The sequence below is a fragment of the Semicossyphus pulcher genome, unplaced genomic scaffold (assembly GCF_022749685.1).
Source record: "Semicossyphus pulcher isolate SPU_LCO1_2020_fin unplaced genomic scaffold, fSemPul1.0.p SCAF_11, whole genome shotgun sequence".
Lineage (NCBI taxonomy): Eukaryota > Metazoa > Chordata > Actinopteri > Labriformes > Labridae > Semicossyphus > Semicossyphus pulcher.
Genome location: NW_027211615.1, coordinates 11,945,952 through 11,971,330, shown reverse-complemented (window position 1 = coordinate 11,971,330; position 25,379 = coordinate 11,945,952). Strand labels below are relative to the sequence as shown.

The window sequence follows — 25,379 nt, the reverse complement described above, 5'->3', positions numbered from 1 at the left end:
GGAGGCTGCCGTGGCCGTTATGCTTGGGTGGCTGTCCTTTAGTTAATGGAGGAAATGGCTGCTTTGTCCTCTACACCCTGACGAGGTAAAGTCAAGCTCTCAATAAATAGAGAGCAGGAAAACAAAGGAGCACGATTTAAAGAATTGGCATAGAGTGGCGGTGGATGACTTTTATAGGTTGTCTTATTCAATCCTACGGAGTGGCAACTACATTGTGCTACTGGTTCACTTTGAAAGACATTCTTGCATTCAGATGACACTAAAGCCATTTGGAAAATTAACCTGATGTAATTTCCTTTGACAGCTGTATTTAAAAGCCTTGATTCAAGTTTGCACACCCTTTATAAAAAATAAACACAGTGGAGAGATATTTGGGGATTTTAGAGCCAGAGGAGATCTTAAATGTGCACCTGAGTGCTAGACACTTAGTTCAACTGTGATATGGGAACAATAATAACCAATAACCTGATGGCCCCATTAACTTTGGAGGCTGCTACTATTGGGCATCTACCTGGTGGAGGATTGCATGATTGTGGATAAGTTGTTGAATTGGTAAATGGAGTGCTTTTCTGTAAACACTTTGACATCATTTGACACATATGGAACATTGCATCTGTACCTCTTGAATAGAGGGACTCAATATTTAGCTGCCTAGAGGAATTTTATTGTACACTACGCTATCGAATTAGCGACGCCATACAAAATAATTCATTATGGCTGATTTTAAGAAATAACTGCATGAAAATTACAAACACATACGACTTGTTTCAAGCAAATTAGTAGATAAATAATCTAAAAATTAGGCCTTTTAAATGCATGTCAATAGGTGAAGGTTGGTAAAATACAAAGTTAATGTAAAATGTTATTAAATGCATTTACTTCCATCTATCGATACCTGCTTACTCCTGTTCATGGTGCTCTGCGTGTCGTGCCAAAACAGGAATATTAAGTACATGGCAGGTTGCCAGTTTGTCGCAAGACAAAGGGGCAACACATATGATCATGTATGACATACGTCAATGCACCTGCATACACTATTTTATTTAGATGTTGAGGCCCGTGAAAATGTCAGGAATATAAAATATTTTTACGTCCAGGAAGTAGTTCTATCACATTCTCTTCCTTGATCATCATCTGGGTGCTATACTGCCCTCCTGTCTGAATACATCTGCTGTTTGCGCTAAAGGCGTCTACTGAAGCATGTCAAATGAGACAACGCTTTGCGACGCAGCTGGTCTGTGTTGCACGAAACACATATGGAAGACGAACACAGCTGTATGTCTTAGGGATGTGGGAGGAAACCAGACACCAGATAGAAAAGATGAAGAGAAGAACTTGTTATTAATTTGTAGGTTGAGTACAGACAGAGCAGAGCGACCGGTGCTCTGTGAGACAGCAAAGCCCTCAGCTGGAACAGAAATAAAGTGCAGGACAGCAGACTGATGTCTTACACTCAGATCAACTAGAAAGAAAGTCCCACTGAGGCTCAAGTACGGCATTAGCATTTTCTCCTCCAAACGTCCACATCGTACACATTATGTATGGATGAGGACTGAAAGCCAGCATTCTTCCTCTTGAAAATTTAATGCGGTGGCAACAGGGAACGAGAAGAAGGAAGTACGGTCTCCTTTCCTCTTTCCTTCCTTGTCTCCCTTTCCCAAGTGCTTTCCCCACTCTCCCTCACAAGTCTCCTCTCCCAATTCTCAAGTGACTTAGCAGTTCCTCTTTGTCTTGACTTCTCATGAGTTGCAGTCACTCCAGCCCTCTGTTGTGTCTCCAGGTCATTACGTTGGACGGCGGCACTTACTAAATGTCAGAGGCGTTCAAGCGCCTGCGCAAGAACACAATGCGCCCTGAAAGCCGCTGCAGGTCACCTGTCTATCGCATCAGCGCTGTCTCAGATCATTGGCTCTGACGTTTAACCCATGAAACACTTGGCCCAGTGACAGATCACTGACCAATGACATGATTGGCTCTGATTGGTAATCATTGCGTCAGTGATCGGAGGAGACAGCAAGTTCCTCGAGGTGAGGTGATTCTGCACTTCACTCGACTTGTATGTCAGAAATCATTTAAGAACTGTATACTTTTTTGATCAGATGTTGGAAGAAATAGAAAGAACTATTTGCTTTTTATATTAACCACTGTATATAATAACAACTAATGACTTCTTTAAAGGATAATATTTGGCTTTAACATGATTTATTTGCTCTCAGTTTACTTTTTTTCATTTTTTAAATAATATTATTTTGCAATGATTGTTTTTTAAATTGCTTAATTACAAATTTATGTTTTCCCTATGTGCTCCTGAGGTTACAAGCAGGAGCAGTTTTTGGTGCATTCAAGGATAGTCTGAAATTTGTATTGTTGTATATGTATATATTTGAGAATTTGAGCATTGCTTTAATGTAATACTTGACTATATTCATTTAAGTTTCAGATAATTGCTCACATAAAAACAGGTTGTGCTAATATTTAGTTTACACAATTGACCCTTCGCTAAGCCCCTCCCTTGAACGGCCACTGCACAATCCTACGTTGGCAACCGTAACTAGGCGCAGGAGGCCTGTCAAGCTTTCAGAACAAGGAGAAATGTCTGTCTGGCCTTTGCTACCACCACCGATGATATCGGCACAGCCTTTATTTTACCACCCCTTGGCTTGTGCCATTGTTGTGACAAACTTATACAGGATTTTGTTGGGTTTTTCTGTGCCTTTAGGAGATCCAGTGTTTGGATCAAGCCCACGATATGCAACTAATATCCTGACGCGCTTTAAACAAAATGAAAAAGAGGGATCATTTAGTTTGCTGGCAATGGGTTAACATATTAAATAATGAAAGTTATAGGGAGTCATAACTAAACATTAGCTTAAAATAAAACAATATATTGACTTACCCTGCTGTGCAAGAACATTGTTGTTCCTGTATGATTGTTTTTAACATGAATTGTTAAGACGTGGGGTGCCGGACACTTGCATTTAGAGCTTTAACCTTGATTTTTATGTTCTCCACTGACAAATTATATTCTGGATGTAGCTTTCAAATGCGTATTGTAATCCTTTCTGTCTACTTCTCTCTAATATTTGGAAACTATTTTTCCAGAAATTTGCTGTTATTTAGCTTGGAACATCTCTCACTGTTATAGCTGAATAATATCTACATGCCGGTGCGAAAGCTTGACAGGCGTAGCAATAGTAACCAAGAGGGGTGCGACTGAGAGCGAAGGGTCAATTGATAGATAAAAGACTAAAAATAGGTCTTGCATATCTAGGGATTTCAGCCTTATCATACATGACGATTTGTCCTCTGAAGTCACATGACTCTTGGCTGTTTAAATATCACTCACCGTCCACCATCTCAAATCGGTTGTGTGTGTATCTGTGCGGTTCTGCGTCTGTGTTTGTGTTTTATAACAACCTACTGGTGTAAACCCTCAGGTGTTTGGGTAGGCTCACACCTGTGCCCCAGTGATGGGAAAGCCTCAGAGGCAGAGTAAGTGACCCAAATAATCAGAGTCAGTTACAGGCTAACAGAGAGAGAGAGTCAGCCTCTCTGTCACCTCCTTTGCCCTGCGCACAGTTTTGCAGGCGCGCAGACACGTTTGCCAAACGAAATGCCGCCTGTTTGCATACAGTATGACGGAGAGCGAAAACTGACAGTTCACACAGGCGGCTAACTGTGACACTGCCCCTGCTCGAGAGGACACAGTTCATGTAGCACCAGAGCGAGTGTGAAGGCCTCATTGAGGAGGGAGAGGAGAAACACACAGAGATAGGAGGAGAGAGGGGGAGGAGGAAACTGGTGGCGAGATGGACTCATGGACTGAGCAGAGTTTCTAACCTAGCATGCTAGCAGGCATACAGAAAGAAGCTATTAACAAGAGAGCTGTAGCCTACCTAGTGATTGCCAATTCATTATCTAAATAGTTTCATATTTAAAATAATATCCTTTGTTGGCATGTGTTGAATTAGAAATGTGTCTCTCAATACTCTCATGTCCGTGTATCCACTATGAAGCTTGAGTCAGTAGGCGATTAACCTAGCTAAGCATGAAGAGACAGCTAGCTTAAATTAAAAACTGCTAGCACCTCTGTAGTACTTACTCACTGATAAAAAAAATATTTCCTTAACCCCTACACAAACAATGAGGCTATTCAAAAACAAAGATGTACGTCAATAATAGAAGTAGAGCTGGAACTTTCTTTAGCTAGCTCTCAGAGTTTTGTCGTCACCGTAAATTTAGCTAGTAGGCTAATGGCACAGAAGTGCTAGGTGAATAGATAAATTGTTGTTTGTTATATTACATAACCCCTAAACCACAGATTGTCATGTTTAAATGTTTATGTACTGGTTCAACAATTGAGATACAACATGTTAATTTAAGCTAGTTTTACACGTGTTGCTAGCTGTAATTTTAAACATTAGAGAGAGCCAGGCTAGCTGTTTACCCCTGCTAACAGTTTTTAAGCTAAGCTAATCAACTCAAGGTTAGCAATATTGTAAATTTCCCTAAATATAACTCCACCATAAAATATTTAGTGAATATTTATATAATTTTGGGGGGAATGTCTCAGTATTTGGCTAGTTTAAATCAGTATCAGCAGTTTGTGTGCACCTCTCACCTCTCTCTGTTGAATTTCAGCGAGTGCAGGATGGCCGGTCTCTTCTGCCTCAGGTTCCACAGGTGAACGCTGTCGTCAGCCAGAGCACTCACCAGCGCTCCCTGACAAAAACACACAAGGGACAATTTTATTCAAAGATTAACAAACAGGAAAAAGGCTTATCTGCAGACTGCATATTCTGCCTCTGTGAGCATGACATGCATGAGTCAGACTGCGCTCCCCGGACACTTCAAATCCGGCAGCTTTCTCCCAGGTAACGACGATGATTCATGGGATGTATACGCGTGTACGTGTGCGTGTAGGAGGCAATAAAAATCGTCTTCATCTCCCTGAGGGGGTTTGTTTGAGCTGCTGAGTCACAGTCACACTGACGCTGACACACACACACACACAGCAAATACACACGACCAAGCATGAAATAGTGCATAAATATGAAATAAATCAAACTCATGTTTTTCCCATATGAATCAGACAGGACCCTTAGCATGTTTCCAAGTTGTCAGTTGATAAATTGCCAAATAATGTTTTTCTGTGGACTGTGTGTTTGCTGCCTGCAGTAGCTTAACATGACATATAGACAGAAATGCCTATTTCAGTAGAGAAATTGCCCGATAGGGGTTTGGGGAGTTGTGGCTTGTTTTACATCTGTTTTCTGAGACTGCAGGAAAAAGACGTGCAAAAAACACTACATATACAAATTCAAAAGTTAACACTATTTAATGGTCTTAAATGACATTAATTCATAACATAGTAGGGTATCTAAAAATGGATATCTAGATTAAATCAAAAGAGAAACCAACACGACTTAAGAAATTGACAAGGCATTCTGCGTTAACTTATACTTCACGGTTTAAAATGCTAAAAGTATTGAAATTTAGTCCCATGATTGACTCTACCCTTGGATATTAGGTGTATTAGGAAAGAAAGGCTCTATGCGATAGAATAAAACAGTGAGTGAAGTACGACCGGAGGGGAAAAGCAGATAAGGGTGCCGAGTTACTTTCACACAACCAATAAGATCATTCACACACACTTCCTTACAACAGCACACAGAGGGAACTACTTTTTGAACATTTTAAGGCGTGAAATGTGATTTCCGGGGATGAGCATTCATGAATCAGCCCTTAAGTCTTATTTAATGACATTCAGCACGGTGGAGTTTTTTACACACACCGGTGAAACACTGAGGCAGGATGATAATACACGTTTTTTACTTCCAAAGAGCTCCCTGTCTGTGTTAGTAAGCAGTGGTCATATGCCTCGATGGGGTAACAAAGCAGTGTTTTTTGTGACCTACCTCGTTAATGAGAAACTGTAGCTGGATGACGGCCGCTCCAGTCTCGTGCTGACAGTAACACTCCACACCTGGACGACCGAACCTGAAAGGATCTCTGTCAAGGAACATAAATATTTCTGTTTTTGTTTGTGTAGGCAGTAGCCGTTCTAAAAGTAGCACCATTACTAGTAGTGTTGCTGTTTTCTGAATCAATTAGCTTAGCTTAGCATCAGTAGCTTAGCACTTTTATTAATCAAGTAATGCAGTAACATCCACACAAGCCATGTTTTCCCAAGCCTTTCTGAAGATGAAGCATGACAAAACTTCTGAAGCTCAGTAATTGACACCACCTCCATACCTGGTATGTATTTGTTTGGCAGTAGCAGTGCTACAAGTAGTTACATACCTTCTTTAACAACATTTTAGAAGCGTGGTGGGAGCTTGACTGTTTTCTGAGTAAAGAAGCTTAGCTTAGCATCATTAGCTTCACACTTTTATTGATCAAGTAATGCGGTAGCATTCACACAAGCATGTTTTCCCAAGCCTTTCTGAAGATGAAGCATAATAAACTTCTAAAGATCTTCAATTGACGCCAGCATCAGTCGCTTAGCTCTTTTATTGATCAAGTAGTGCAGTGACGATGACAAAAGCAACATTTTCAGAGCATTTCAGAACAGTAAAATTATTTGCGTGAAATCTATGTAGCTATTGCAGCTCACAAAGTAGTCCCTATTCAAATAGTGAGATAGCCCTGACTTGGTTGAAATTGGTTCCATTTAAAAAAGAAAATAAATGCTCTGATGTAGTTAGCTATCAGTGCCATGCTGATGTCACTTAGCTTGCTACATTTCACTATTGGTAGCTTTCCAAGTACCTCACCCAACACTGAGAGTAAGCATGAGGTGTCTCTTTATTTTCAGGTGTACTGCAGCACAGAACAAGCGCCTCAGCTTTTCAAGGTCACTGTCTGAACGGTACACACACCTCCGAGGTCATGCCATCAGATATCTGGTTATCTGCTCGGAGTGGAAATGGTCTTTATGGGTGACCAGCGGAGCTTGAATATTTATCACCTGCATAGGGATGGATCTTCACTTTTTTTTACACCCCACATGCCCTTGAACCACTTCCGTTATTTAAACTATTGTTTATATTGAACACCTCTTTATGTGCCATTTAATTCTACACCATAGGGTTAAGGGGTTTAACAGGCTATATTTTATTCTTTAGAGAATATAGTCTAAAATATTGCCACCACTATATGCAGTCTATAGGTGTTCATAATGACTGGCAATAATACATCATGTAGAGTATGGCAGTCATACAGGAACAGTAGGATAAAGTATGCAGCAGGGAAGCAGAGTCAAAAAGAACAACAGGGGAACATTGCTGCACAGTGCTGCAGCAAAGAAAGGCATCTGTAGCAGGACTGAGGGGGAGAAAATGGAAGGAAGGAGGGAGGGAAGGAAGGAGGGAGGAGGGGGGAGGGTCAAGATATTCAAATATATAGAAAATGAATCAGCAGAGAAGAGGTGGATATTATGTGAGCAGATGAGAAAATAATAGCAGGGAGGGAGAGAGGGAGCGAGGAGAGAGTTAAACAGAGATGGACACCTCGGATAAGAGATGCAGAGGCAGAAAGAGGTAGACTGACCGAGAATAACAAGCTTCTTCTCCTCCTGCAGAGAGTGAATGGGTGAGCTTACTGATTATATTCATTCACTCTTCCCATGACTCTCAGGACGAAAGGTGGGGGTTGCAATTTCTCATACAGGGGGGCACAAGGCGGTGGAACACCCTGGGGATGACACTAGCGCTCATCATTAGTGTGTGTGTGTGAGTGGGGGACGGTAGGTTGTGAGTCCCTGCATGTGACCAGCTACTGTAAATTGCCCTGCAGTGGAATCTAAAACACATGCAGAGACTTATGAATACAGATTAATCACACCATAAGAGGATCTTTCACGCATCTACGCGGACAACAGAGACTGAGCGAGAGAGAAATTCCTTTAATCAAGCATTAAGCAGGAAAAACAGCATCACATGTTGGAAATGACACCAGCAGCAGCAGCAGCAGCAGCAGAACCAAAAAATCTAATTCAAACAGCAATAATCAAGTCCTCCTCTCCCTCAGTGCAAACTGCGCCTTCGGTCCCCAGACAGGCCCCGGTGTAATTTATTAAGCTCTAATGCATGTAATCATTCCTGAGGTGTGCTGTGGCCATCCCAATGAATAAAGCCACCACATTAACAGAGCCACAAGCACCACACACCTTGTTTCTCCTCAGCCACAAGCCCAGAACTCATCATGTGCACTGAATACACAACAAAGAGGTTTATGGGTAAACAAACATACTACATATGTATTTGTATCCCCTCTGCTGCACAGTTTGCTTCCTTGTCTTCAATATATGCATCTCCATTCAGAGACTTCTATGGAGGGGTGGGACAAAATATTAATAAGGCAATATATTGTCGTACTGATTTGTGCAATATATAAGCCGAATATTGATATTTGCATCTACAAATAAACGTCGCTCTGAAGAGATTTCCCTGCGATCTTGACTCACCACGTCACGACTTTATGACTCCTCATGGTGCCGCTTATGACATGAATGAAACGTAACGAATTGTAGGATATTTCGTATCCTGTATTGTTAGATGTGTTATATGGTTGAGTCTGTTTTGTACCGTCTCTTGTGCATTTTTTTGTTGATTTTATGTATTTTAAAGACCCATCTCAGGACGGGCATTGTAAATAAGCCAAGGCTATAAATGCTGTAGTGTTTGACATCGGTTTACTTGCGTCATACTTGTCCCAATACAAACAAACATTAAATAAATAAAGTAAATAAATTGTCTTGCAATATATCAAGTATTGCAGAATTGCTGTATCGTGATATTATCGTGGGCCTCGTATCGTATCGTGCGATTCCCACCCCTACTAATAATATCACCCAGCTCTGCAGTTTCCCTCAGCGCCATTGAGCATTGAGCTTTCAGCTAAATCAATATTGTTTCCAACACAGACAGCAGCTGCTTTTAGAAAAAAAATGTGTCCTGACCATAGACATATCTTCTGGTTTCGAAATCCAATGCAACAGCCAGCAGGGGGCGACCTCATTGGTTGCGAACAAAGCGTCAGCTTGCATGAAACCAGATGAGTAAATGCCCCTACCTATCAGTTGATTTATTACCTCAGTAAAAATTTCCCTCAAGACTTTATAATGTCAATGCCTGGCTTAAGTCTTCTTTATTAACAGCGAGATGTTTAGTGCGTACATTTTAGTCCCTTTGGATTCAGTTTGCTGATGAAGCAGGGTATGCTTCAGGGCGTGGCTTCCTGTTATTGACAAGTTGCTTCCACGGCAGGCTGTCGACCGGGATAGAGATGTAACACTACATAAAGGGAGAAAATGCTAAACTAGCATTGGCAAGATGGCAAGAAACGCAACACTATATGAGAGCTAATGTTGCTCTGTATCACGAGGTGTTCTGTTTGCGAACTCATCGTGTGAATATAAAGTCAGTGCGGTGAATCACTCAGGAACTTGTAAATGATCCATAAGAGCCCTGGATCTTCAGACAAAATATATACGTGAGAGAGACTCATTGTCCTTAATCCCACCAGATTCCTCACATGAGCTGACGTGTCTTAAACGCAGCACATCACACACTGGTTCCCACTAATTAAGAATCAGTGTGATACAGTAGCCTCAACTCTTCAGGTAGATTAAGCTCTGCCCCCCTCCTCCTTCTGCACAGGAAATTAAAGGACTCAAGCCTTCATCCAGTGATGCCCGGAGCAGAAGAAATACCAACTTCACAGGATTTGAGCCAGTAAACCCCCAAGGAGAGAGAGCAGGCCTAAACATCCTGAGGGCAGCACCAGGTCAATGATGATCAATATGTTCCCTAATAAAACATCTGAGTCAGTGGACAGCATCACCAGGATAGCTTAGCCCCAGGAGCTGGAAACTTCTTTTGTTCATCAGCCATTTCTCTGACCCTCTATGAACCCTCAAGACACACGTTCTGTTTCTCCCCACTTTACTCCACCTGAAAGTGACGGAGATGCAGCCCGCTGAACAAACACTGCATGGAGTCAATGAATAATTCCCAAAGTGAACAATTAAGAGAATGTGGGTTCTTCATCTAGCATGCAGCTTTCGTATTTGGTTTCCCACAGCAAAAACACACAACAGTTAGCTTATTTAATTCTTGAGTTGAACCCACAGACTGTATAAAAAGATTAATGATGTGACAGCTCCCTAAAAGTGAAGGCAAAACATTTCGAGCGCCCCCTGCTGACTGGCTGCAGTATAGGTCATAAAGCCCGCCTCCTCCATGTTAACAGGTGGGACATGGGTCAAAGTATAAAATCAAAATACCCTGCACAGCTCTGGTTCCAAATGATCCCGCACCCGCCACGGGGCTATTTTGGCATCAGTTTTGTACAATGAGAGCAGATGGAGACATGTCGTCCATCTATAGTCAGGTTATAGATGGGGATACAGTTTGAACCACAGTGCCCAAGGTAGTTGGGCCAGTCTTGCCTGAGATCATGAACCCAAACTTGTCAGTTGAAATTAACAGTGTAAATTGTTTCAAATTGGATTTGAAGATGTTTTGTTCTCTTTGGCGGCACCTGTGGCGATAAACAGTAATTGCGGGAGCACACTTCCCAGATATCCAGACAGTGTTGCATGTGTGACGTCCACAGTTGGCTCCGGTTGTAACTCTTGATTTTCCTCGCTGACGGTCGCTTTCCTTTTTAGACTGTTTGCTTCATCTGAGCGTCGAGTTTGTTTCTTTTTCTTTGGATTTTCACTTCTTGTTGAAGTTGTATCTGTAGTCATCGATCTTTTCTTTGTTTGTTCAGCCATAGTAGATTACTGTTTACTCGCAACACTTGCAGAGACGGGAAAAGCAGCCGCTTAGCTCCGCCTACCCTCTCTGGCAGACCAACCACTGCTGGCTGATGGAAAATGCGTCACTAACTGGGCGCTGCTTGTGATTTTTTCCGTGATAGTCGCCACAGACACCCAGTCTGTAATACTGCAAATGCAAAGGCTTTCATCAGTGGGCCATAGGCTCAATCACCTTTGTGTTACCTCATTCAGCGATAGATAGTGACTTAGCAGACATTTATTTACATGAAAATCTTCTAAATTATTACATTAAATAACTGTAGAAAGGAAAAGGAAGAAAGCTGTCTTTCTTGAAAGCTAAAACAAACAGTATTACTTTGCGCCTGTTTTGTAGTTCTAAATAGAAAAGCGTTGATGCTGTTTGGGGTCTCAGCAGAGTGAAACTGGGATGTAAACTGGCAGAACGCCACTGCGGCACTGAACATCCAACGTGTAGTGCTGCACACTGCGAAAAAATAATATACAAAAATCAGTGTCGCAGCTTGTGAAAAAGGACGTAGGACCCATACGGCCTCTATTTACTTGACCTAGAGTGGCCCAGATCCTTGAGGATATTGCTGCATACTAAATTGTCACAGATTTAAAGAGACACTTGCGTTGACGTAGGACAAAATGTGTGAGTAAGAGAGAGCAAGCTTAGATCAGCTCTTTTAATTGAGGGGTCATGCTGTAAGGGAAGAGGAGCTTTAATTATGTTTTTCTAATTGTTTTCGTGCTCAGAAAGGGGGAAAATGATGAGAGGGAATGTGGCGTCTGTGTCTTTGCTATTTTCTTTTAACATGAGAAATAGTCCACCACGTTGAAGTGTTGATTGAAATACTGCTGGTACAAGAAGGTAATCAGTGGAGCTGCTTATTTGTCTCCGTAAACTGTGGAGAAATGATTACGAATTGTCTCCTAATTGAGGAAAGTGTGAATAAAATGAGGTGTTGGAAACTTTTAAATCAAACCAAAGATACCACGTTAAGTTAGAACAGCAAACAAGTTTGTATTTCCCTTAATGCATGATGATTTTTTTCTGATAGCGCTAAATATCACAACCCAAATAAACTCTATGAGTCTGTGTTCCATCTCTGCGTTGAAAGCTGTTACGCATCCTTTTTCATGTAACCTCATAACTGCGGCAGTACCTGTGTGCTGCAGCCAGAATGATTCAGGCCCGGCGACAGTGCCGTCAATCTAACTCAAAATAAATTAATTTGAAAACTCTTTCCTAATGTTGCCTGGCAACTGAATCTTCCCCGGCCTCAGGAAGCGAAGGGGGGGGAGGATTTAAGGTTGTGCTTTTTAAACTGCTCATATTGCCTTCTCTCTGAAGAACAAGCAGCACATTATCATGACGCGCACACACACACTGACACAGGCGTGATCATAGAAACATCCTGCGAAATAAATTCAGACCATCAAAGACGGTTCTTCTGTTCACGTTTCAAGTGAATGTTGGTGTAATATTTATCATAGACATGCAGCAGGCAACAACAAGGCATGGAGTCCACCGGTGGAAGACTTTGCTCTAATGCATAAAGAGGTGTGCAGAGGCTTTGACCATGGACTGAATTTCACCGCAATTAGCTTAGTTGTTGTCGAGCCCTGCAAGGTATTCTCATTTATATTTACATGTGTTGAAAGTAAATGAACATGAGGAGGCAAAAGAAGCTTTGTGTGTTGTAAAACACGCTTTAAAGAATGGATTTAATTGCAATTAGTTTGTTTCCATCCACTTTTTAAAATGCACGTTTTCAATTTTAACATGCAAAAATGCTCTAACCTCAGTTACTATACAATACCAATTTTAAGCTTGGTTGAAGCGGAAATGTCGTATCAATAAAAATTAAATGCAACAAAATGAAACAGACTTAAAGGTCGTGCACGGAAATACAGAAAGGTCACGACCCCATTGAGTCAGGGGCAGTGCATGAGAAACGCACACAGATCTGTGTCCTCGCTGCACTGCATGATTATAAACTACTCACTGCTGGATCACATGATTATAAACTTTCACAAACTGCATGTGGATCATCTCTACGACCCAGGCTGTCTCTCTCCCCCTCTCGTCGGTTCTGTATTAAAAACTTAAATGCAGTCTCCTTACTGAATAAACACAGACACGATCCGTGTTTTTTAGTGCACACTCAGCTCTAATGCGTAAACTAAGTCTTCACATGCTTGCAGTGATATGAGAAATAAATAAAAAATAAGATTTTCATGAGAAACAGCAGATAACTGTTATATCGAGCGGTCTCCCTGGATGGCTATCGTTGCCGTGGATACTAAGAGAGTGGGAGGTGCTTAATGTGGCCCAGGACACATGTGTAAACATTGCCAGATGTATGTGGATAAATGCGTCGCAGACCACCTCCGTATGTGGCCCGAGTGATCGGATCTGAACGCGTCCTCAATCCCTCCTGGGTGTGTTCACACCTGTAGTTAAGGCTGTCTTCCTGTCAAATCATCTTTGCTCAAGTCTCAAGCAAGTCACAAGTCATTTTTTCTTGGGCAAGTCAAGTGAAGTTACAGGTTATGTCAAGTCAAGTGAAGTCACAGGTTATGGCAAGTCAAGTCGAGTCCTTAGTTAAGGCAAGTCAAGTCCCGAGTCAAGTCACTTTTTTTCCACCCAAGATCCAGCACTCTTACCTGTAGTATCAGGTCTTTATAAAGAGCAAAGACAAGGTGTTAGTAGCCTGTCTAATAATGATATTATTGGCCGATTTATATAACCTGTTCAAAAAGTATGACAGTGAATTGTATCTAATTGTAGCTTATTTATTTAATATTCCCCCCGCATCTCTTTTAAACGGTGAAATACTGACAGCTAGACTACAACGTCAAACAGACAAATACATACTTGATAGTTAGAGAGAAACTTGACAACATTAAATTATATCATTCTATATTTAACAGCTAACATTCAAACTTATGAACACACAAGTCATCCGAGTCATCATGCCTCAAGTCTAAGTCGAGTCTCAAGTCATGTGTTTTTTGTCAAGTCAAGTCTCAAGTCATCAGAACGGTGACTCGAGTCGACTCGAGTCCAAGTCGGCTTCTTGTGATCCGATCACAAAAATCACATGTTAGTACCAAATGTGAACGGGGTCTTTCTTAGAGACTAAATCGTTACATAAACATCACACAAGCTTCTGCTCCACTGAACTTAATCATCTCATCACGCCTCTTCTTCCTCAGTGGTTTGAGGCAGCAGGTTAACGACACCAGCTGTTTATCTCAGTGCATAATGATACTTTTTTAAATCTGCTTTGAATTTGCGTAATTGTTGAATGGAAACTGGTTTAGATGCTATTTGTTTGTCTGTTTGTCAGTTTGCATGTTTGTCAGCAGGATAATGGAAAAGCTCCGGGCTGATTTCATGCAACTAAGTCAAGTGTGTAATATAGGCCAAGAAAGTACCCTTTAAATTTTTACAGCATCTGAGTCACAGAGAAGCAATAACAGCGGATCCGACTCACAATCGAGTTATAATGTAGATGTTGTGAACACGACGTTTTTCTGTTCGGGATGTTATTTCAGACTAACCATAACGTAGTTGTACACATGGGAATAAAAGTATCGGCCTCGGTCTGCACTTTCTAAGAGCCCTTCTCGTCACATAGTCCATCTATTCCCTCCATGACCAGAGAAAAGCCCACTCCATCCTAAAGGTAACCCACTGTCTGTGTTATTTATTCAAATGCCCCTCCTGCTGCACTCAATATGTGATGGTAATTCAATCTTTACCCATGCAGTGCATAAAAGCTTTTACATTTGTTTTTGTAAAGCTGCAGCACCGGGTAGCTATTTACCACTGCTGTGTCAAAATGAGTTTCCTATAAAAATACATGTTTCCTCTGGGCGGTGTGCCTCGGCCTCGATTTCACGGCAGGATGGGAAATAACATAACTTCGATTTCTGGTGGTTGTTTTCATGTCTTTGGCTTTTGACAAGGTGAAACAACATTAACAAAATCTTTCATGGGATTTAATAATGAAAAGCTGTTTGTTTGTTATTAATGAATGCATTTTATCCAGACGATTTCCTCAGGGGAAAGCAGGCTGATACATCTAGAAGGTCCTTATATGCAGAGGAAGTTATTTATTTAAATTCTTACGCAGAGGAAAGCGTTTTAAAGCCTTCGAATGTCAGAAAAATAAAATATCCCTTTAAGAAATCTGTTCCTGACCTTTCCTGAATCTGAAAATGACACGCCTCGCTTTACAAGAAGAAAAGTTCCTCGACATCTAGGCAGCCGTAGTCGAATCTTTTCCACTATTTTAACAAACATGACCCAAAGTTACTCCGCAGTGCCTCTGCTCCATCCACATGGGACGGGCTCAGTGAGGAAATGTGTCACAGTTGCTGACAGGAGCATTTCTCATTCCTTTTTAACCAAGAGAGGTCTCTATCTGGGCCCGCAGCCGCACTGCACCCACGCTAAAAGCGGACAGACTGACCGCGGGCGGCGATGGGAGCGAGACAAGAAGACAGAAAAAGAGAGGAAGACGGAGAGCGAAAAAAGCAGGAAAGTGGGTCAGCTTCACGTCTTGTCAAGCCTGATGAAATTTTCCCCAGCTATCCTGGAAGTCAAAGTTGACTGATAATTCACTTTTGTGCTCCTCCTCCTCTTATATTTATTTTAGTCAAAGCCACAGGCAACTTTCCAAACAAATAAAAGGTGAGTCACTGGGCATCTGGCGGAGCGAAAGTTGTCATAGAGAGAATTGGCTGGGTGCAGCGGGGAACAGACTGCAGGTTTTATGAAACTGCAGTATCCAGGAATAGAGCTGATCTTGATAAGTGTAATTGAATAGGGATGAGCCTGTGTTTCACATGAGAGGCGGACTGGCTTTCTGCTTGTCTGCTTACCTCAAACATGTCATGCCTCTGTGTGTTTGTATGTCTGCGAGAGGAATAAATAGAAGAGTGGATGCAGCTTTGGACGAGAATAGATAGCTCAGGAGGGGTGGCAGTTTAAACGTTAGCACGAGCGAAGAAGAAATGATAGAAAGATAAAGCAATGAAAGGCACAGGAGGGGAAATAGCGAAGCAGGGGAGATATCAAACTGATGGAGAGAAAAAAGGAAAGGAAAGAGGTGATGAATGGAGCATGAAGAGGAGAAAGGAATAAGGGAGAGGCAGTGGGAGAAAGCAGTAGAAAGAGCGAGCCCGCGAGCGCGGCGTTGCTGTGACGTTAGGCCTGAAGTGACGTCAAAGCCAGCAGCTCATACATCACTCTGCCTGGGAGGGAGGCGGTGCCACGGGGAACAGGCTGCACTGCAAAGACAGCGGTGAGGCAATGGAATTCAAGAGGCGGAAAAACAGGAAGAAAAGAGAGGAAATGCAAAAATAGTCAAAAGAGGAAAGAGAGAGAAAGAAATCAGGGAGGATATGAGCAGGACAGGGGGAATTAAAAAAGGTTAACAATCTCGCAAAGACCCCACCGCTGCAGTCGCAAAGGCCTCGCCATAGCTCCTTGTCGACTCATTACTCAACTCCTGTTTGCAGGTGACACCCTACAAATCATCCATAATGCTGCATCCCAACCTTGACCTCAGCCTGCCTGAGCGCTCCCATGTCAGCCATCGACTGCCCTGCGGCTGTTTGCATCAAATTTAAAAGGCTGCTGAGGAAGCTGCGCCTCCGGTCCCGCAGGCCATGATCCGGACCTGCGCTGTGGCCTCCACTCAGGCTATTACCAGGCACTTAGCCCTGGTTTCCTTGAGTCAGCCGTTTTGTCGCTCCACCCTGACTTGGCACTTTCGATGATGTTTTAATTTTTTCTTTCTCAACTTTATGAGGCGAATAATTTAAATGCCTTTTTTAAAAGATTGTTAATGCATCAGATTTTTCTTTTGACACCTTCCAGCTTCTGTACTTTTTGACCGTTTTCGCCACAAAGCATATGTCTGGAAATGTACCGCGTCAGATCAGCACTGCTCCAAACAGCACAGTAGAAATGAAAGCATATCCTGTGTGTCCACAAGGGACCTCTCTTTACAATGCTGACATGGTTTTCTTGGTTTGAATGAAAAAAAAAACATGCTCCGGACAGAGAGGGTCAAGGAAGGGCATTTTTTTCTTTTTGCTGAGCAGCACACCGTCAGTGAAATTTGAAAACGCCTCAACTTGAGCAAAAAAAAAAAGCGCTTTAAACAGGTTTTCAGCTGTGGCTTAGCAACAGCAGGGACAATGACTAGCATCCTAGCGAGGAGCTTGTGTTCACTGCAAGCTTAAAAAGCTCTCTGGGTACATGCAGGTCTTGACTTTGAGAGGTTTACACATTGTGGCTCTAAAGCAGCCCTAAGACCTATTTGTGTTAATTTGTTTCCCTTTCCCCTCCCTCTGCCGGAGCCTTCAAGTAGCAACGAATACATCACTGACAGAGAGCTGGGGGAAGCCACGCTCCCTCATGAATATCACAGTCACACATGGAGAAAAGACACGCGTGCTGTCATGCAATCATACTGAGAGGCACCAAACACAAAGAGACGAACACCAAGAAAAAGCAAGAGCCGAGCAAACTGGTGATTCATTTGTTTAACACAGTCCTTGTATAAATAATCTCCCTTGACACGTTTGATTTATTATGCAGGCAAACAATTAAACTGCGATGGGGCCGCTGAGTATTTGTCGCTGCCTCAGCTCCCACGCACTCACCTTAGAAAAAGTGTTGCACTGCACACACACACACACACACACATCTATTATGGCCCCTGTCCCCAAGATTCATCTAGATGACATTCCTGACAACGGCCATTTGCTGAGGTGAACAGTTCAACGCTGCAGTAATCCAAATTCAGGTGAAAAATGAGGCCTGTTCCTCACGGGCGGGAAGATGCTGCAAAATGACGATTGTACTCGCAGGTTCTGATTGTATACGAAATCTTACAATACCAAGATAATAGTATTACTAGAGATACCATTGTAAAACCATTTGTTCCCTTACTGATACCTGCTCTGATACCTATACTTTAGTATTGGATGATACAGAGTACCCCTCCGAAAACAGTCCAAAAAATATATATATTTATCTACATATTGCGGTCAAACATTTTAAGAGGCCAATATTGCATCACATATCGGCGTCCATATCAATATCAGTCCAATAACGATACTTATACCCATCCTGATATCGTTATTAGAACATTTCTAAAGATTATACCTGATACAGTATTTAAGGTTTTATCAAAGGCCAATATCGCCTAAAATATCGGCCTCCATATCGATATCAGGCCAAAAAGGATACGAATACCAATACCAGTACTGGTATCGTAACAACTCTAAATATTATACCTAATACCTGCTACAGCACTTTAGGCTACATCAGAGGCCAATATTGCCTAAAATATCGGCCTCCATATCGATATCAGGCCAATAACGATACTTTTACCAATTCTGGTATCAGTATTAAAATAACTCTGAAGATTATACCTGATACAGCATTTAATGCTGTATCAAAGGCCGATATTGCCTCAAATATCAGCCTCCATATAGGTATCAGGCCAAAAAACGATATGAATATCAATACTGGTACTGGCAACAACTCCTAATACCTAATACAGCATTTTAGGCTATATCAGAGGCAAATATTGCCAAAAATATCTGCCTAAGTATCAGTATCAGGCCGATACCGACACTAATAGCAATATTGGTATCGGTATGGAACAACTCTGTATGCAGATAGCGTCTTACTTTAATACTAATGGAGATTGGTTTACTGCAACGTAGCAAGCTGTACAATAAAATTCAGTCTCTATTAAGAAAGAGTGTCTATGAACTAGTCTGGGCCTGAGCCAGCACAGGCGAGGCGGACACAGTGGTACTAAACAGTAAATATTGTAACCCCCCGATGCTGTAGGGATAATGTGGATTGTTGTCTTCTGGAGCATGGCCAGTCCTGCCCACTCGTAGGGTGTTAATAACCCGGGACATCTTCTAATTTTAGCAGGACAAGTCAGCACTGAGCTACTGTACAGACACTGTGAGGCAAATATCTGAAAGGAGATGAGACAGAGGGAACAGAATGAAAGCGTGGAACGAGGTTTGAGAACTCACTGGCTGTAGGGATCGAAGGCAGGAGAGAGGAAGGGAGGGTGAGAGCGGAGAAGGAGCGAGGATGAGATAGAAGGGAAGCGGGGAGGGAGTGAAGGGGGTAAACTGTGAGGGAACAAATGTTGAGTCAGCGGAACAGCTTGTGGCCAAACCTTGCTGCAAAAGCGTGCATAAAAAAAGATGAAAACATGAGAAATGTAGGGAGAAAGAGGTGAAATGGAACGGGACAGGCTGAGGGAAGAGAAAAAAGGTGAGACGGGGTGAATTGAGGAGAGAAAAAGTATGAATAAAAAAGGAAAAGACTGCCAAAATATACAGTCTTTATGACAAACCTGGATATTACAGTAGATATAATTTTTTGGTATGGTACAGCAACTGTTTAAAAGTCTTGTTCGCTTGAGAGTGAGAGACAGCAGCTTAACAGAAACCAGAAGTTCTGCTATTGTGATAGCAATGCAAAGCCAGTTAAAGGATTAAGTTCCAACAGGCAATGGAGCTAAACGCAACTGGGAGGCACAACAGTGTCTCTGGGAGTGGCAAGTCACTGCAACGCCTGCATAAAAATGTAACTGTACTGTACGTGAGGCCTGATTTGAACTCACCCGGCAGACATAAATAAAGATTTCATGCCTTTAGAAGAAGCAATGTATGTGTTTTTCACAGGAAACAAGCATAGTGGAGGCAATCTAATACCAATTTAAAGTAAATTGCCTGTTTGGATTTGGGTGAGTACAACTGAAACAGTTTTCTGTTTTGTTGTTGCATTTCCCACATAATCAGCTGGATACGAGGTGAGTATGTATAAAACATGAGTTCTGGCCCGTGGTCGAGTGCAAGGACATCGACTCCATCTGCCGCGAACACGCTAGCGCTCTGAACCCCACTTGGCCAATTACAGCATGAAGTTGTGGAAGCAGAAGCCCTCGACCCACTCGCCAGTCTACATTAAACCTGCCCTCTGTGGTTTCCAACTTTACTGTCGTTTGCCGGGGCGGCTGTGGCTCAGTGCTAGAGTCGGTCGTCTTTCAATCGGAAGGTCGGAGGTTCGATCCCCAGCTCCCTCGGGCTACATGTCGAAGTGTCCTTGGGCAAGACACTGAACCCCAAATTGCTCCCGGTGGCATAGCCAACGGGTATGAATGTGTTATCTGATTGACAGTTGGGCACTCTGCCATCAGTGTGTGAATGGGTGAATGTGATATGTAGTGTAAAAGCAGCTTTGAGTGGTCGCAAAGACTAGAAAAGCGCTATATAAGTACAGTCCATTTACCATTTACCATTTAAGCTTCAACTACAACACATCCAACGTACGCAGGCTCAGCATGGTGTGGTTAAAGTGGACTAATTGAAAAACCTGAATGTGTATGTGTGTTCAATTAAAATTAAGAGCAGAGAAGAAAGAGCTTCACAACTTGGCAACGCAACCAAACACATTGGTACTCTGCTGGAAACCATAACAGATATCATCTGTCATGTAGCAAAGGAGAGACAGTTGGTTCAATCTGTCTCCTCTGGAGCCGCATGTTCACCTGCTGGCCTCAGATTAAATCCCACCTGAACTACTTCCCCTGCTTTTTGTCTTGCACTACTTTCCAATGTTCAGCATCCATCACCTGTCATGAATAAGAGATCAAAGACAAACATATATGTGAAATATATAATTGTGTTTCAATTTTTAGTCTTCAATGATGACGAAACTTCGCTCTGTAACCATGTAACATGGGCAATGAGGTAGGCTATCTCCTGTGTTTAGCTTTTTTTCTGTTCTCTGCATTCAAATATTTTTGGGCAATTAAGGGATTGTAGAAACAAGTTCACACTGACTGATTATAATTTCTCCAAAATATAAAGCTTAAAAACTCGATCGTAAGCAGCCGTTTACTGTATGCAGCACAGACAGAGCAACTTTAGTACTTTTAATTGTAGCATTATACTGTTCTAATGTTAGCAGTAGTACTGTTTTAATGTTAGGACGAGTGTTGTTCTTATGTTAGCATTTGCACTGCTCTAATGTCAGGACTAGCACTGTCCTAATGTTGGCATTAGTACTGTTCTAATGTTAGGACTAGCACTGTTGTAATGTTAGCATTAGTACTGTTCTAGGATTAGCACTGTTTTAATGTTAGCATTAGTACTGGTTTAATGTAAGGACTAGTACTGTTCTAATGTTAGCATTAGTATTGTTCTAATGTTAGGACTAGCACTGTTTTAATGTTAGGACTAGCACTGTTGTAATGTTAGCATTAGTCCTGTTCTAATAGTACTGTTCTAATGTTAGCATTAGTACTGTTCTATTGTTAGGACTAGCTCTGTTTTAATGTTAGCATTAGTGTTGTTCTAATGTTAGGACTTGCACTGTTTAAATGTTAGCATTAGTACTGGTTTAATGTTAGGACTAGCACTGTTCTAATGTTAGCATTAGTGTTGTTCTAATGTTAGGACTTGCACTGTTTAAATGTTAGCATTAGTACTGGTTTAATGTTAGGACTAGCACTGTTCTAATGTTAGCATTAGAACTGTTCTATTGTTAGGACTAGCACTGTTCTAATGTTAGCATTAGTACTGTTCAAATGTCAGGACTAGCACTGTTCTAATGTTAGCATTAGTATTGTTCGAATGTTGGGACTAGCACTGTTCTAATGTCAGCTTAAGCAGAATAAACACTGATTAAATGCAAGCTTTAGCACTTTTCAAGTGTTAGCATTAGAGCTGTTCGAATGTTAACATTAGCACTGACCGAATGTTAGCACCTGCACTGTAGCAATGTTAGCAGGGACTGTTCTAATTTTACCATTAGCACTGACCGAATGTTAGCATTAGTATCTTATGCTAGCATTAGCACTGTTTTTTTTATTAGCATCAGCACTTGGAGTGTAAGACCAATATAAACTTTCTTTTTACTTCTGTTTTGGCCTTCAGCTGTCTGTCTGCTAATACTTTAAATTGTTTTATATAACTGAGTCAGCTAAATGTATTATATCGATGAAATATGAACCACATAACCACCAGGTCTCCAGAGGAATACTTATGCCTTTGCACACATAGCTCATTCCTCTTTTTAATCGCACACATTCAGCCCGCTGTTGTCATTGGATTTCACATATCGAACATACTCGCAATGAAAACAGAGCGTTCAATCCATAAACAGACTATCACGTAGTCCAAACAATGGGGTATGTAATGCCAGATAAGGCAGGGAGACAAGCAGGTAGAAAACTCTCCGAGACATCTGATCAATTCTACCATGTAAACATAATGTTTGTACACGCTTGTTATTGGATACGGTGGATGGGAAGAGAAAAGAGGTATTTAAGGATAAGTGAAGATGTAATGCTATACTACATATATAAAATATGAGCCTACTAAAGCAAGGCTTTTATCCTTCTGCTAATTATGATCCATGTCTGCCTTTCAGTACAACACTGGGAGATTCAAGGACTAAGAAAAGACACCATACAGCTAAGGGGGAGGAAAAACAAGTAGAAGAGTTTCAGAGACAAAGCCCAAGTGGACTTTTAAAATGACAAGGGGGGAATAACTTACAGAGAAACATGGTTTGGCTATATTCAGACAGAAAAGAGGGAGAGAAATAGGGAAAGCGAGCTGGGAAGGAAGATACTGCAGGACTTAAAAATGTGAGACTAGGTTTCCTGCTGTCTATGAATAATGGATGTGGTGAACGGGAGCCAGCATATGCATTTAGATGGTTTTATGTATTACCCTCTCAAAGTGGTAGCGAGGAAAATGTTTGATTAGAATGTAACTTGAAGCCAAATTAACCTTTAACACATTCACACGGCGAGATCACAAGTCGAAGTTTTAACACAGGGCAATGAAATGCATCCGGACGGAGGAGGAGGACCACTTCCATTAATGTAATCCTAGTTAGACCACTCCCAGGTACTGTACAGTGTAATGTACTGTACTGTGAGATATTAAGAAAAAAGTAGCATTGAAATGAATGTTACGTTTACACAGCTAAAACGTTTCACAAACCAACAAAACAAAGTCCATTCGTTGAGCTATCCTCGCTGCATTTCCAACTCCATCCCAAGGCGATCAAAGTGTGTTCATTCTTCCACTTCTCCTGACACACACACACGCAGATTGCACCCTCTGGCACTGATATCAAACAAATCATTTCAAAGGTATCACCACGGGCGATTAGCCACTGGCTTCTGATATGTTTCAATGTGCCAACCAATGCAGAGCCAGGCCCTACTTTCAAGGACAGGTGCCTGTAAGCTGCCAGCGCAGCAAGAGTCAGTATATTGCCAGCTGCGCAGTAACACTTGACTGGCTGTATACTAACACCTCGGAAACTGGTGTGTGTGTGTGTGTGTGTGTGTGTGTGTGTGTGTGTGTGTGTGTGTGTGTGTGTGTGTGCAAGACATCGGAAATCGCTGCACTGAAATGCCAAAAAGGGGAGAGAATATGATTGACCCTGTCTTCTTTCGGATCGCTCAGGGCCGAATTTGTCTGATATCGTGCCATTTAAGTCGCGCAACACACACACACAAAGTCAAATGAAGCTATAGTATGGGAATTAACCTTGAGGCACACTCACCTAAACCAACACTATGAGACGGCAGATTTATGCAAAATTAAAGAGGACACATCACATGCACATGTAGAATAACAGCAGCAGCATGTATGCATTTCTGCAGATTGATGGATTGAGTTATCCATACAGCGCTTCCTGCTGACATGAATTCTGTTGTGTCCGCTTTCGGACTAATTAGACACACCGTTGGTACATTATATGGTTGTCGTTATGCCAATAGCACGCTGGAGAAGGGCATCTCGCCAAAAGTGTCATGCAGCATATAAAATATTAATCAGAGTGCTGTCCTTTGCTCTTTGATTAATGCGAGACAGAAGGCCAAGAATCCCCAGCACTGAACTAGCACACACACACACACTTAAAGCACTGCTGTGTTGCAGTTTGTGAAGCATCTGCATTTTCCCTCTACCCTGATCTCTGACACACACATGCACACTGAGGGCAGCAGGGTGTCACATCTAGAAGGGAAGATGTCCTTCAACTTTAGGACAAAGGTTCAAGCCCCTGCGTCGGTGACCATCTGCCCTGCTGAAGTGCTCTCGAGCAGGATCTCTCACCAATAACTTTAGCCTTGTGCAGGCAGACATTTTGAAAAAGAGTGTGAGAAAAATAAAGTCACATAAGTGATGGGGCAAATAATGTAAAATTTTTTCTGACCACAGCACTACATGAAGGGCTAAGGGGTCATTAAAGGTCCTTTCCTCTTTAGAGCAGGCAGTTCAAATGATACGTTCCTCCTCTGCATAGCTGTGAGGGTCTGCATGTCATATATTTCATCCAGCCCCTTGCAGATGTAGGCATAAACTTTGCAAAGATATATGTATAAGTATGCAGAGGATTTGGGACTGTGTGCGCCAACTGTACATTTTGTGAACATGTCCACCTACACAGACAGCTATGTAGTATAAGCAAAACTGTGAGCAAATATGTTGTTCACCCTGCTCTGCATAATGTAAGGGCGAGATCTTTGGTTACAGGGGCCCTGGTGTAGGTCAGGTGGTAGGGCAGCTACATGCAACACAACGGCAATGCTGCTTCTAAACGAGCCGCGCATTTTTCATCCGTCTGTGTGTCAGCAAGTGGACTTTACATCTGAAATAACAAGTGGATTAGCATTGCTGTTTTTATCAACAGACATGGATAACAGGAAACCTGGAAGCGTTTTATGAACTTTCTTGGCAAGGAGGATGGATTATATGCACGGCCACGCACAGGGTAGAAGGCCACGTTGCATTAGGTAGGAATCAGTCGGTGCTGATCGGGTCTGTTTCGCCCGGGTGGGGTCAGGTCCGACTGTTCTCGGTTCTGCATGGGTCCGGGTCACAGCTTTCAAATAATACACGGATCCCGTTTGGATCCAGGTCGTACATTTCCAGGTTTCTTTGGGTTCAGGCACAATATTTTGGACCTGTGAAGACCTCTAGAATGTCATCCCCCACTCTCTACTCCCCTCATTTCCTGTCTCTCTTTAGCTATTTTATAAATGAAGGCAAATTATCTAAAAAAAAAGAAAGATTTTTCTGTATTCTAGTACAGGATAAAAATGTTGGCCTGATGGTAAGGTTAGAGAAAAAAATCAGGGGGTTGTGAAAATGAACAAGATGGATACACTATCAACCTGGGGTAGACGGAAGCTCCGTCTGTAGGGACTTGGCTTTGGAACCGGACGGTGTCCGTTCAAGTCCCGATACGGAGCACGCATGGAATTGAGGCTGGTAGCTGCAGAGGTGCCAGTTCTTTTCCTGGGCACTGTCGAGGTGTCTTTAAGCAAGGCACCAAATCCCCCGACCATGTGCAGCCTCCTCACTCTTACATGTCCATAGGGTCCTGTTTGTGCATGTGTGTAATTCGGGTCCATGTGTGAGTAGCGTGTTTGTAGAAAACCCTCGGGTAAAACCCTCATAAAGTACGTCCTCTTCTTGATCATCCTCATGAAAATCA

The 25,379-nt window shown here is 42.2% G+C and overlaps 1 protein-coding gene across 1 annotated transcript in view; it reads right to left on the bottom strand.

The window, feature by feature from the left end:
• Positions 1-25,379, bottom strand: part of stxbp5a (syntaxin binding protein 5a (tomosyn)) — a 106,948-nt gene that overhangs the window by 57,595 nt on the left and 23,974 nt on the right. The window contains exons 3-4 of the mRNA XM_069685544.1: positions 5,919-6,000; positions 4,622-4,722 (exon numbers count right to left, since the gene is read on the bottom strand). Of these exons, the coding sequence (XP_069541645.1) occupies positions 4,622-4,722; positions 5,919-6,000 (183 nt within the window). The remainder of the gene's footprint in view (positions 1-4,621; positions 4,723-5,918; positions 6,001-25,379) is intronic.